The following is a 14,059-nucleotide window of genomic DNA, read 5'->3' as shown; positions in this document are numbered from 1 at the left end:
TTCATTCATAATTTATGTTTTTACCAAACGGACCATACTTCAATCGAAATGGTAAAGCAGTAGAAAAGAACTTTCCTTTTTTTTCTATTTTCTTGGCATAAAAAAGTCCTTGCTTTAATGCCTATTGGCAAAGTTTCTTTAAGCCATTATTACAGTTTTAAGTGCACGTGTGTGTGTGAGAGAGCGAGAGGGAGAGGGTGTGTGTGTTCTTGAAATTATTTGTTATAAATCACAGAAATAAATCCAAAAAATGTTTTCATTGTTTTAGGTGGAAGTAAGGATTTTGTAAAATGTGTAAAGTTACAAAGATGCCTCGTCAGAAATAAGCTCTATCTTTTTTTTGTAATTGCAAAATGTTCAAAGTTTTTTCCCAGAAGTACAAAGCCCTGGAAATTACCTCATCAGTGTTAGGAGGAGTCTGGGTATATTTCTCGAAGGAAGCAAGCTTTTTTGTCTCGTTCTGTGCCATTTTCAGACAAGAGTTAATTGGCAAATTAATTTTTCTGATCCCCTTAGGCACCACCAAGTCTGAAGATCGTGCTGCTTTGCTGAAGAAATTCAATGAACCTGGATCCCAGTATTTCATTTTCTTGCTGAGCACCAGAGCTGGTGGCCTGGGCTTAAATCTTCAGGCAGCTGATACAGTGGTCATCTTTGACAGCGACTGGAATCCTCATCAGGTCTGTATGTCCCACTCAGGTGTCCAGACCTCCCTCTGGAGAGCAGCTAAAAGATTATCAGTTTCATTATTCACATTTACAGGACAGAGCAAATATCTAGACGAGTGGGCCGCTGCTTTCTTGGAGCCAATTCTGGCTGTTTTCTCACCTCCCTTAGAGCATAGATACGAGGTCCCACATATGCCTTTGAAGAGCTGAAGTTTGAGGTAGAAAAACTTAGTTTCTGCTTAGTTTTAATCCCATCTCTTGGGATTGCCATTGAACAAAGTATATTTAATGAAGGATAAATCAAAAATGTTGTAAAATCATAGCAATAAGAACAATAGCAACCATCATTTATGAGTCCCTGAATCTGTGTCAGCCTCTTGGGCATTTTTTCATTCAGTTTCACAACAACCCTGTCAGACAGTTAATATGATTTGAGTCTTTGCAGTCAAGGAAACTGAATCCTAGGCAGGGTGGGGGTAAATAACTTCCCCAAGCCCAGTTAGTATTATGGTAGTTAACCTTTTATTTTGTGTTTTGTTTCAAGTCATCATCAAAACATATTCTAATGAGCATTTATTGTTGTAAAGCTCTTTTAGCCAGGTAAGTTCAAGGCTATCCTATTAAAGCAGTACTTTGATTTTTTTTTTTTTTTTCAATTGAGTGGGTCTCTTATGGCACTGGTTTTCTAAATTACTCTGCGAGGTGAGGCATCTGCCTGTAGGATATTGGGTAGGATGATATTGGTCAAGTTTTGATTCATACTGGAGCAAATGTTAAATTCAAAACAGTAAAAATGAAGACCAGGTGAGGTGGCTCACGCCTGTAATCCCAGGACTTTGGGAGGTCGAGGCAGGAGGATTGCTTCAGTCCAGGAATTTGAGACCAGCCTGGGCAACATGGTGAAACCCTGTCTCTACAAAAAAATACAAAAATTAGCTGGGCACAGTGGCACTTATACCTGTAGTCCCAAGTTCCTCAGGAGGCTGAGGTGGGAGGATTGCTTGATCCTGGGAGGCAGAGGCTGTAGTGAGCTGTAATCGGACCACTGCCCTCCAGCCTGGGCGACAAAGCAAGACCGTGTCTCAAAAAAAAGCAGAAAGAAAATGGCAACTCTCACATAGGAGTATGAATTCTACATCAGCTTTTCCTAGGCTCCTCACTGAGCCCTGGTTTTCTCAACAGTCACACTATCTCACTGGGTTGCGAAGATTGAGTGGCAATGCTATATAGCGTCACTTTTGGCAGGAAATAGAGTTCAGGGGTACATTAGGATTCTAAGGGAGCTTTTAAAAAATATACATGCCTGCTTTCTGTTCCCTCCCACCCCACCCTAGTTTTCTTATTCAGTGGAGCTAGCTGCTTCCTTTGAGCGCTCCCAGGAGATTCTGAAATAGATTCTCATACAGATGAGAACCACTGATTTAAAGACTCAACTGTGGGTCCAAAGCACCACCACTGGGCCACTGCGTGTACTTACCATTCGCTGTAGGTGAATAAATTAAGGCGACTATTAAAATGTTCTTATCTTGAAACGGATTGGGAACCACCAGCACAGAATATATTAGTTCTAAGTCTTCAGGAAATATGGTTACATATTTTTATAAATATATAAAAGTGTTTCATTCCAACGCTCAGGTAGAATTTATATTGATGTGAGAGATCTGCAGTTTTCCTTTTTGGCATTTTGGATTCAGTATTTCTTCCATAAACATTTATTGAGTGTCTGTTATGCAGCAGGCACTGAGCTAGGCTGGGTATCTAAGAGGGAGGAAGGAAGATGTGATGTGACTCTTTGACTCCTCTCCTCCTGGTATGCTCAATGTGATTGGATGTTTAGATTATCCTTCTTGCTGGTACCTAAGTATTGAGGACCATCTATAGGTGAATGGAGAGTTTGCTTGTATTCTGTCTTCAGAGGTAAGCATTTCCACTGACTCTTAGATGTTTACCTTCACTGGCACAGTATAAATTCTAAAAGCCACTGTTCCAGGAAATGCTAATTTAACCTGGAAAATAACTCTGGAACATCTTTATGATGTTCTACCCCACCCCAACTCTCATTTTTTTTTCTTTCTTTCTCTCTAGCTCTGTTAAAAACTTTGAGTTCTAGAATCAAATTACAGTAACACGAAATAGTTCCCTCTTAACTACACGTGAACTAAAGCTTCGGCAGCAAAACACAGGATCCCAGATTTTCTCTGGTTGAATTTACCACAGGTCCCTCACACTGGGCCTCTGCAAGTATTTCTAGCTGCCACAGGTAGATTTGCTTCCACCTGATTGAATAAACTGAGCTGACCAGATTTTTCATCTGTCGCTGAACATGACCATTAGTTTGGTCAAATTTTTCTTTTTCAGGAATCAGTGATTTTAGAGTGATGAAGATCCATCTGAGTTTTCATTTAAAAGGTACAGAACTCTACTAAATATTGTTAGGCACTTTGCATACCTCACCTCAAGTAATCCTCAGAATATCTTATACATAAGGAAACCAGTCAATGTTAGCTTGCTCATGAGCGCCCCATCAGGATCATTCACACCCATGTCTGTTTAGGTTTCAGTTTGAATCCTGGGTTTGAGCTCTTTCTACCTTGCACCCTTGCATATAGATTGCATAGCCCCCAAAATGAAAACTGTGGAGGTGTTTTTATCAGGTTAATTTCGGCATGCATTGAAGAAAATTTTCTGTAAGTATGCATTATCATATTGAATCGAAATTAAGGCACATTGGTGAAAATAGGGGATTAATTTGACATAGGTTGACAGATAGAGGCCTTAATGTTGCTAATTGAGGACCCTACCTAGAAGCAAAAATAGAACTCAGGATTGTGGAATTAACGAAAAAATCACTACAGGTTGACAAGACTCTCATTTCCAAACTGTTGATTAGAAACATGGGTTGGTGCTTGTGTTTTTTACCCGTGGATCTGCAACTCTGTTGCTATTACGGAATGGTCAATCACATTTAGCTTGCAGACCCTCTTCTCAGATCAGGCTCTTAGCTTCGAGTATTATCAGACCTAAGTCAGTGTGATGAAGTTTCAGACCACCTAATTGAGATTTCAGAAATATTGAGTAATCCATCCAATAATTACAGCGCTTCTTTGTCACAATATTTCCCCCCACACGTCAGCTTAGAGACTCACAAGCTCACATTGCATTACACTTCTCCACCTAGAAATATTAGCTTTCGTGACCTTCCAGTTAGATGGGTGATCTGAAACACACAAACACACATCACTGCCACCACCACCAAACAAAACTAATTGCAGCAAATTCCCAAGGATTCTGTAATGTCTTACTTTGTTCGTATGTTGTCTATGTGCTCTGCTTCCTCATCTACTCTATTCATATTCTGCTGCCCCCTGCAATTAGTATTTTTGTGGTTTTGTCAGCATCTTCTTGGACAAGGGTCAGCCATCTACTCCTCACGGGCTCAGTCTGACCTGCCACTTGTTTTTGCACCCCTGCAGGTGAAGAATGGTCTTCACTTTTTAAAGTATAAATTAGAAAATGGTGGGAAAAAAGAATATCAGCCTTCTGGTAAGAACAGTTGTTCAATTTTTGCTTCTGGGCCAGACAGCCTAGAATGTTTACTAGTGCGCCCATTTTAGAGACTGTTTGTTGGCCTCTGTTCCAGGAGATAGTGAAAAGCCTGATGACCCAGAGCTTGTCATCTTGACTGCTGTTAGCAGTTCTGGTGAAGATAGGTTGAGAGGGACGGTTGAACTAAAAGCTTAAAAAGGAACTTTAGGGTGTTTTAGAGTTTTTTGTCCCCTTTGGATTTGAATGATCCATCTCACATTCTTCTCTTTAGAAAATAATCTAATATAGATGGGTCCCAGCTGTTTTCATGGCTTAGCACTATGATATTGATATTAACTTATTCAGATATCTGCCGAGGAAAAGCTTTTGCCTAATTGGCTACTTAATTTTAAAGGTCCCTGCAGCAAAAACGAATCTCCAGGGCAACCTTTTGCCTGCTGCCTTCTTGTGCTACAATAGGTGACCAGGAGACTTGTCTAGTCAAGAAGACGGGTTTACAGCTGTTGAGCATCAGCTCTGTACAAACTATGGTGCCAGGGCTGTGGGATACAGAAAACAGACCTTTGCCCTAAAAATCTATACAGTCTAATGGGAGACATGTGTAAACAACTAATTAGCATCAGCCCAGATAACATCACCTGGACCACAATGAATAAAAGCCATATGCCAAGAAGTTTTTATTATGTAGCTGTAAAATTAGGTAACTCTGCTTCATGGACTCATGAAAGTTTTTATTTAAAGATTTCATTAAAGCTTTTTTCTTATTATTAATATATGAGTAACATTTAAAGCAGAAAAAAACAAAATGTAAGCAAAGTGAAGAAAATGAAATAACACCTATAATCTTATCACCTGGAGATTTATGTTGTTGGCATGTTGGTGTTTGTCCTCCTACCTTTTTCTTGATATAGATAAATTTGCACATGTAAGATCAGAATGCACACGGTTCTTTTTAACTTGTTTTCACTTACTATAGCTTTGTGTCATTAAATCTCCTACAATATAATTTTTATGATACTTTGTTGATATGTACATATAGTAGGATCCTATAATTTATTTAACCAATTCATTATTGTTGAATGTTTAATTCTTTTTTTTTAAAAAAAAAAACATTAGAGATAACAAATTATTCTGAGAAGGTACATCCTTATTTCTAAATCTTTGTGCGTATCTATGATTAGTTGTTTAGGATACATTTCCAGAAGTGATACTTCTGAGTCAGAGACGTAGACAGTTTTAACACTTCTAATAGGTAGTGACAAATTTCTGTCCCCAAAAGTTCACCAGTTGACTACCCAACTAGCAATCCTTTTCATTTCCCAAATTGAAGACTGAGTCTTTGATAAGGTTAGGTTCTAGGAAATTGACTACCTGAGCAATCACTGTGTGTGTATGTGTGTGTGTGTAGTAAGATGTATGTATGTATAATACCTGAATGTACAACAACTCTGATATTTTTAAAATAATCTTCAACACATCACACCAAAGAAAAGGCGTTTCTTACAACTTAAGGTTAGTTGTAGGTGATATGTAAGTCATAATTCTGACATTGGACACTGGTGTCTTGTTTTTTGTTTTAGATAGGGACTATATCTGATGGGGAACCTAGAGACAGATAAAAACAATATGATAACCTGGATTTCAAAACCCGAGATTTATTTCAGTTGGCTTGGTTAATTTAAACCCAGGTTTCTTCAACTAGGAGTGACATTGAATTTTTCCAAACGTAGCTTGCGTATTTTTAAAATGTAAGCAAAATCTTGCTTTAGTAAAGGTGAAATACATAACCCTTCCATATTTCCCTCTGGGGTGGGGTCTGGTTTGGGATTCCTATGCCAGGCATCTCAGTCCTCATAGCATATTGTTCCCCCGAAACAGGATCTGCAGGCCCAAGACCGAGCTCACCGCATCGGGCAGCAGAACGAGGTCCGGGTGCTGAGGCTCTGTACCGTGAACAGCGTGGAGGAAAAGATCCTCGCGGCTGCAAAATACAAGCTGAACGTGGATCAGAAAGTAATCCAGGCAGGCATGTTTGACCAAAAGTCTTCAAGCCACGAGCGGAGGGCATTCTTGCAGGCCATCTTGGAGCATGAAGAGGAAAATGAGGTATTACAGAAAGCCCCAAGTTTATGAAATCAAACAGTGGCCTTTTGTCTCTGAAGGACTAAGAATAATCCCTTTGTTTAAAGAACTTCCTGGGCTAGTGTTAATGAAAATGAATAAATAAACTGCTGTTTTAGATCCCAACCACAGAAAGCCTCTGAAAGTTATCCAAAGTGAGTGTCTTAAGAGCTATTGCTGGAGGAACCTTAAGGCTTGGCCTGTGGGTGCTCCCTCCTTTTTTCCAGGGTGGGAAACCCAGCTGCTTTATTGTACCATCAGTGCTGCCTTCTGTAGGACAGATGCAGAACTGCAGAGAGGATACTTTAGGGACAAAATCAGCCGGACGAGACAAGACATAAATGCAAGGGGACCTCTTTCTCCCATCCTCCAGAGCCCTCTGTCTCTTTCGCCTTTTGATCAGGGATCGCAGAGCTTCAAGGTGTTTGTAGGACAAACCTTCACAGCCATCTTCTGCCCATTTAGCTATACTTGCTCTTGGAAAGCATGACCTTAACCTATACTTCAAATTTTTCTTTAAGAGCTATCTGAAGGTTGGGAAAAATACTGGTTAAACAGTCTTTATTTGTCAGGGTTGTATGAAGAATGCATTGATTAGGTTTTTATTAGGGGAATGTTGGGTTGTCATTTGTATTATTTTTAGATTGCCAGCGTTAGTAATTTTATAATATTCATTCCAAAATGGATTTGAAATAGATTTTTAAACATATGTATATAATGTAGCAAACTACAGAATATCAGCAGCAGTCCTTATCATAAAACTGACTGGGGATGAACATATTTTTTGTGTGTGCCCATACTTATAAATTGAAGAGTAAGTTTACCTTACATATTCATGTGGAATACTGTTTTAATTGCATATATTAGATATAATTTGATTTTTGCCTTAAACAGGGTATGTGTTTTTTCAGTCTTCTGTAAATTATGAACCTGAGTCTTTTAAAAGTCTTATAAACAAATACTCCTCAACTTAGAATAGTGTTATATCCCGACAAACCCATCATAATTTGAAAATACCAGAACATGGCCCCATCTTAAGTCTAGTGGAGTACTGAATGTGCATCCCTTCTGCACCATCATAAAGTTGAAAAATCCTAAGTCCAACCATTGTTAAGCCAGAGACTGACTGCATATATATATATATATATATATATATATATATATATATTCTGAAATGAATCTAAATGTGAAGTAGAGCTTGATATTTAAAGGAATCCTGAAATGAACCCATTTGCAAATTGAAGAGCACTTTTGTATTATGCCTCCTAATTTGTCAGTCTTATATTTTTGATTAGCTATCCACTGAGTTTCATGAAAATGATGAAAAATACATATGCACATGCACTCACGATCCACACACATTTGAAAAATTTTTATCTCAATTTATAATTTCTGATTCTAGAAACTGAATATTTGATACAGATATGGAGTCAGATTGTCAGGTGATTTTTTTTGTTGTTGTTTATACACTTGGACATTTCCAAAAGAACAATATGGCGAATGATCTATACTGTGACCAAGCAGATGTGAGCAGAGCTGACACTCAGGCCGTCGTCTCCACTACATTTTTGCTTATTTGTTTTGTGTAGGCCTTGTGAAAATAGTACCTGATCTGGTTGAGAATCAAGGAAGCCTGGAGTTTTCCAGCCTTCCTAAGTTGCAGGGAGATGCTGATCTCTCCTGGGCCCGAGGGCTGCCAAGTGGGGCCTGAAGTGCACTCCCCTCCCAGTTGTCCTGCCAGCAAGGCTAGCTGTGAGCAGCCTTGCTGAGGCTCCCTGTCCCTTCTTGGCTACCAGTGTGTCAGAAAAATGTTACCATTTTCAGGGGGGCCCGTGTCCTGATGTAAAGATGTTTGAAAACACTGAGAGACTGCCGTCAAAGGCTCTGGTCCTGAAAGATCAAGACAATGTAGGCTGGCATCACCGTGGTTGACGTGACCATGAAGTGCTGGGGCACAAAGAACCCAGGAAGATGCATTGTGTACTTCCAGCCCTTTGGTTTTCCATGAAGGTCATAAACGGGCAGGCTTCTTGCCACTTTACAAGAGAATCTTTTCATCTTGGGCATGTGGTCATCTAAGCCCCTCATTGTACAGGTGATGAGAGGGTAATGTGTGGTTCTAGGAAGAAAGTAGGCAAAGCGGGACATCTGTTCACCAGAAGAGACATTACCAGATATTTTGTACTGTGAAGTCTGAACCCACTCCCAGCTAGTCTGTGTCCTTGTCAGATGAAATGTAATATTTAGACAAATTGACTGTACTCAATCTGGAGGTGAACTAGAATAAGTTTTTCAGAAATAATGATTATCTTGAATTGTAGATTTTTTACTTTAGTGGATTGCATTCATTTCTAACACTTATTAAGTTCCTGCAGTGCGAAAGGCGTTACCTTGGGAGCCGACATAGTCATCTCATTTGAGCCGCTAGTACACTCATACTCTTTCTCTAAAACAAGTTGCTTCTTTTTGAACATACAGTTTGTGAAATTGGATGTTTGAAGTTCTGTGTTTTCCCCTTTCTTCCCTCAGCTGATACACTGAAATTGCCCGTTTGATTTTTAACAAGCCCACTCAGCATATTATAAAAATAATTTGGGAAGATAAGTCCTATAGCATATGCCCAACTTTTAGAATCATTTTTTGAAAGTGTGGAAGTCATGCCATAACATTGCTGAAAATCCTGAGAACTGTTGGTTTCTTAGGAATTAGCAGAGAGATAATGTATCTTTGTTTGACATAATATAAAATGAAAGTTTTAACCCATATGTAATTGTTTTCTCTGCTTCATTTAAATTATTTTAATTAAGTATAATTTTGAGGGTTTTTTTTTTTGCTACTGATACCTTTTTAGTTATCCCATCCATAGCTCCAATCATCAACAATAATAATGCCCAAAGAAATATATTAAACACACTTCGAAGGCTATATATTTGGCACATATATGTGGTTTTTATCATCTTAGTGCCTAGTAACAAGGTTTCCCATACTTACATTTTTTGTAAGGATTTGAAAATAAGCATTTATATTTGGCATAAGGTAAATGGAGTTAAAAGAATTAATGTCAGGTACTTTTTCATATGGATTTCCTTATTAAAATCTTACATCCCCCTGTGAAGTAGATGTCATACCCATATGACCAATGAGGTCACTGAAGTGGGGAGACATGAAGTAACTTGTTTTAAAAGTAACAGAATCAAGATACACACCCAGGAGAACTCATATTTCTTATAGTGCACCACGTTTCCTCCTTGAACAGATTTTGCTCTGGGAAGATGGTTTTAATAGCTCGTAAAATAATAATGGCAAGTGCTAAATCCAGCAACCCCTTCCCTTTTCTTTCTGGCTTGAGAAATGGGACCCCTCTGGTCTGGAGGACAGATCACTTACTTGTTTGTACCTTGCCCCAGCTGTCCAGGCTCTCTCCTAAAACCTGTTAAATCACTCTGTTTTTAACCCCAGGAAGAAGATGAAGTACCGGACGATGAGACTCTGAACCAAATGATTGCTCGACGAGAAGAAGAATTTGACCTTTTTATGGTAATGTTACAGAAACTCATGAAAACAAATGCTTTATTCCTCTGCCCTTTTTTCTGTTAAGTAGAATGTTTGGAGCCTGCGTGCCTGGCAGAACTTCATTTGTAAAGCCTATGCCTTTCCTTCAGTTCAGAGACTGCAAACTGGCTGGAGTTAGCCCGCAGACATATTTTGTTTGGCCCATGCAGCGTTTTTTAAAATTTCCCATTCATTGCCAACATAAAAAAGAATCCTGATTTCTGGCTTCTCTTGAAAAATGAGATCGGGCAGTACCAGGCCCACATCTTTGTGTGGAAACAGTTGGCCAGGGCTGAGTAGCAGCTGCACTCTCTGGACAGGCCTTGTGGTCTACAGCTTACCACAAACCCCCTCCTGCTCCCAGTTCGTTTCTAATCCCAGGCCAATGTCATTCAGGAAGCCTATCTGGCTCCTATAGGCATTGGAACTTACCATGTCCTTATAGGATCAAAGCAAACATGCTCCTTAGGGAGATAGGTGGACAACAACAGCTAAAACAGCACAGGTGTGCCTCTTCAAATTGTTGACGAGAGCCTGCTTAAATGAATGGGAACCTTCAAGGTGTGCATAAAGGTGTAGCCTTCATTTAAGGATCAAAACCAGTTGGATTTCCCTCCAGTATCTTCAATCATTTTTATCTTCACCAAAGACTGATTACAGAGGGAGTAAATAGAAACCATAACTTTGGTGGATGAATGCTGCAGAACCCTAAAGTTAGAGGCCCCAAATTTGAATCCCATCAGATCTTACATGAGTAATTTGCATGTGTGAAGCAAGTGGGCAGAGGTAGGTGTACTGGAGATGCTTTGTCTATGGGAGCACAGAGCTGCAAGGTAGAAATGTGAGACCTGTGTCGCCAGAAATGACAAATTTTCAAGGGGAGCTGGAAGTATAGTCTTTTATATGTGATCTCTAGATTTTAAAACATTGCAACGAAATTCAACTTTTTAAGTCATTATATAACGCTGCATGCCAAACAAAACACAACTGTGGGCCAAATATGATCCACAGGGTTTGCAATCTCCACCTTTTTAGCTGAGACAGAATGGAACTCCAGCTGTTTGGAGAGGCTTATGTTATTTTGGGGTTTTGTGTGTGTGGCTTTTTTTCTGGGAACATTGTATATAATGATCCACAATAAAAAAAAAATACGTAATTGTTTCTCAGAAAAAGGCAGGTAGCTGTGGGAATAACTCCTAAACTGGAATATGCACTTCCCTTTCTCCGTCCATCCCCGAAATGAACCACCCTTCCCAAGTAAAGCCATTTCAGAGAGGAATGGCAGTAAGAGAAAGACTTAACAGCATGGTCAATGTAGGGCATTCATAAAATCTAAATTTCTTAACTCACACTGGTCACCATAATCAAGGATGACAATATTCTCTATTTAGGGAGGTTAAGGATACACATCAGAAATAGACATCCTTTCTCTCCCTAAAGAACTAATTAAAAGGCAGGTTACTGGGGAACACCCAAGCAAGAGGCCCTCAGGTGATCACTCTTAGGCAATAATTCAGCACTGCTAACGCCTCAGATACTCTCAAGACACTGGAGAGGACAAGCTGCTTGCCATTATACAAATTAGATTAGGCCCAGAAATGGAGAATTCCATCAGCACCCCTGAAGTAAGGGGGTAAGTGTACTTTTCTGCCTTACTTTGGGCTATTTGTAGAAATTGAAGACCTCAGAAACAATCTGAATGTCTCGGAAGGCACAGCCTTCTTTTAACTTGGGACTGTTTTACCACTCAAAGAACAGGCTTGTAACACAGGTGAGGCTGGCTAGGGAACACTTTTTGTAGGCACTTTGATTTTGTGAATTTTCTGCTTGTTTCTTAAAGGCTGGCTTCTATTTTGAGGATTAGATAGATTCTAGGTTTGGTTTAGTTTCTTCTAATCCACTGGCCGCCTGTGGCCAATTCACTATTCCTTAGCATCTCTACCTGGGGGCAGGAAATAAAATTTGAATCTGTATCAGCTACAGATGAAAAAGTTTGGTGAGAAACAAGAATGGAATGTGAGCTAGGATAAATCTATGGATTTTAAATATTTAAACTCTTTATCCTTTATTAGAAAAGAATGAGTTCTCTGTAAAATTAATGCAAACTTATTTGGTTTTATATCATAGATGCTGTGGTTTACGCTTGATAAGCAGACAGTTTCTTTAAAATAAAACCTTTTTTAAAAAGCATGTCTTGCTTTCTCCTTCTCAAAATGTAACTTCGGAAAAAGTTATCTTTTATACCAATTACTTAGGAATTTTACCAAAAAGATCTTTGGCAGCTCAAGATATGTATCTGAAACATTTTGCTAACATACAAACATTAAGCTTGTAGATGCTATGTTCTCTACAAAGGGAAAAAGCACTTTTAAAACTAATTGTACTTGTAAGTATAAGGTTAATAATCAGATCTCAAGCCCAATTATTCACAAAGTAACTACATAGTAAGTTTGACTTTTGCCTTAATGTTGACTTAAGATTCTATATTGGTATTTTGTGGGTAGAAATCTCTAGGGAGAGATGCAGTTATTAAGACTTTAAGCTTATCTTATTTAATCGAATCTACCTTTCCTAAAAGAAAAAAGAAACAAGTGCATAATTTCCTTTTCTGTCAGAAAAGATTTATTTTCTCAATTGTGGACAAATATATTAGTAATAATAATGCCTATAGAAATATATTGATTAAACATACCTCAAAGGCTATTTTTTGGCATAGATAGTAGTAGCAGTAAAACCAAAGACTGAAATGGCAATATTTTGTCATCTCAGTATAGGATATTAACAAAAAAGTTTTTTTCTTACTAGCTATCTAATAACTATTAGGAGGTTGCCTCATGAAGCCCCTCTCTAGATACTGCTGTAAACAAGGCAACCTCTGTGTGCCAATTAGGAAGGTTTGGTGGATCCCATTTCTGATACCAAAGCATTAGAAGACAGGACTAAGCATCGTGAGCTAATTATAGCACATGACAGAGCAGGGTGCCCACATTTATCAACCGATGGGACTTCACCCGTCTCCCAAGCCTACCAGATTCTGGAAATGTAATGACTTCCAAAAATGTGGAAGAAGCATAGTTTAAAGGGCTTTGACCACTAATTTTAAAACAGGTTCTAAGGCTGGGCGCTGTGGCTCAAGCCTGTAATCCCAGCACTTTGGGAGGCCGAGACGGGCGGATCACGAGGTCAGGAGATCGAGACCATCCTGGCTAACATGGTGAAACCCCATCTCTACGAAAAAATACAAAAAAAAAAAAACAAAAGTAGTCGGGCGAGGTGGCAGGTGCCTGTAGTCCCAGCTACTCGGGAGGCTGAGGCAGGAGAATGGCGTAAACCCAGGAGGCGGAGTTTGCAGTGAGCCGAGATCGCGCCACTGCACTCCAGCCTGGGTGACAGAGTGAGACTCTGTCTCAAAAAAATAAAAAAATAAAAATAAATAAAATAGGTTCTAGAGGTCATATTTGGGTATGCATAGATATTTATTTACATTTTATCAGTTTTAGCTTTTAAGAAAACATTATATTGAATCCCGATTTCAGTACGGTAGAACCAAAGGAAGAGGGAAAAGGTAAATAGCAATGATTGATGGTCCATTTCATTGTGGAAATGACACATCTAGCTAGTGTTTATACAGAACTAATGTCGATGGAAATGTAGTGGCAGATTATTTTTGTAAAATCCATTGTATTGTTTAGTTATAGATTAAAGCCAAGTGTGTAGCCCTAAGTTTATTTACAAGTGAACTGGATTATTAAAAAGAGAGAAGGTGGGGAAGTAGGCATTTTGAAGGCTCTGAAAGGAAGCCATTTCGCTTACAACTAGACCAGTTGGAACGCGGTTACCTCTGAGCTCTGTCTCTCTGTGGTATAATACTTTTGTAAGAGCACAAAGTTTAAAATGTAAAGAATTCAAGAGCATTCCTCCCATGAGCAGTGCCCACAAGGTATTGAAAATTTAGTATATTCATGGCCAATGGACTAGTGAAACCATTTATGTCTCTTCCACATGTCCAGCTGTGGTTAGCTATTCTGTACTGATACCTTGGGTCACCGTTTTTTTTTATTCCTGATTGTTCAATTCAAAGCACAACCCCTACTGAATAAAAGGAAACTTTCTTAAAGATCTTTCTTTTCCATACTCAAAGAATAAGTTTCTTCCAGGGAAGCAATGAGGTG

The 14,059-nt window shown here is 39.0% G+C and overlaps 1 protein-coding gene across 4 annotated transcripts in view; it reads left to right on the top strand.

Annotated features, from left to right (window-relative positions):
• SMARCA2 (SWI/SNF related, matrix associated, actin dependent regulator of chromatin, subfamily a, member 2) overlaps window positions 1-14,059 on the top strand; it is a 180,889-nt gene that overhangs the window by 96,648 nt on the left and 70,182 nt on the right. For all 4 annotated transcript variants that reach the window (XM_025359053.1, XM_025359051.1, XM_025359049.1 and 1 more), the window contains exons 24-26: window positions 517-680; window positions 6,093-6,320; window positions 9,795-9,872. In XM_025359053.1, the coding sequence (XP_025214838.1) occupies window positions 517-680; window positions 6,093-6,320; window positions 9,795-9,872 (470 nt within the window). The remainder of the gene's footprint in view (window positions 1-516; window positions 681-6,092; window positions 6,321-9,794; window positions 9,873-14,059) is intronic.

This window comes from Theropithecus gelada, chromosome 15 (assembly GCF_003255815.1).
Source record: "Theropithecus gelada isolate Dixy chromosome 15, Tgel_1.0, whole genome shotgun sequence".
NCBI classification, from domain to species: Eukaryota; Metazoa; Chordata; class Mammalia; order Primates; family Cercopithecidae; genus Theropithecus; species Theropithecus gelada.
Note: the sequence above shows the minus strand (reverse complement) of the source record. Positions and strands in the feature narration are given on the sequence as shown.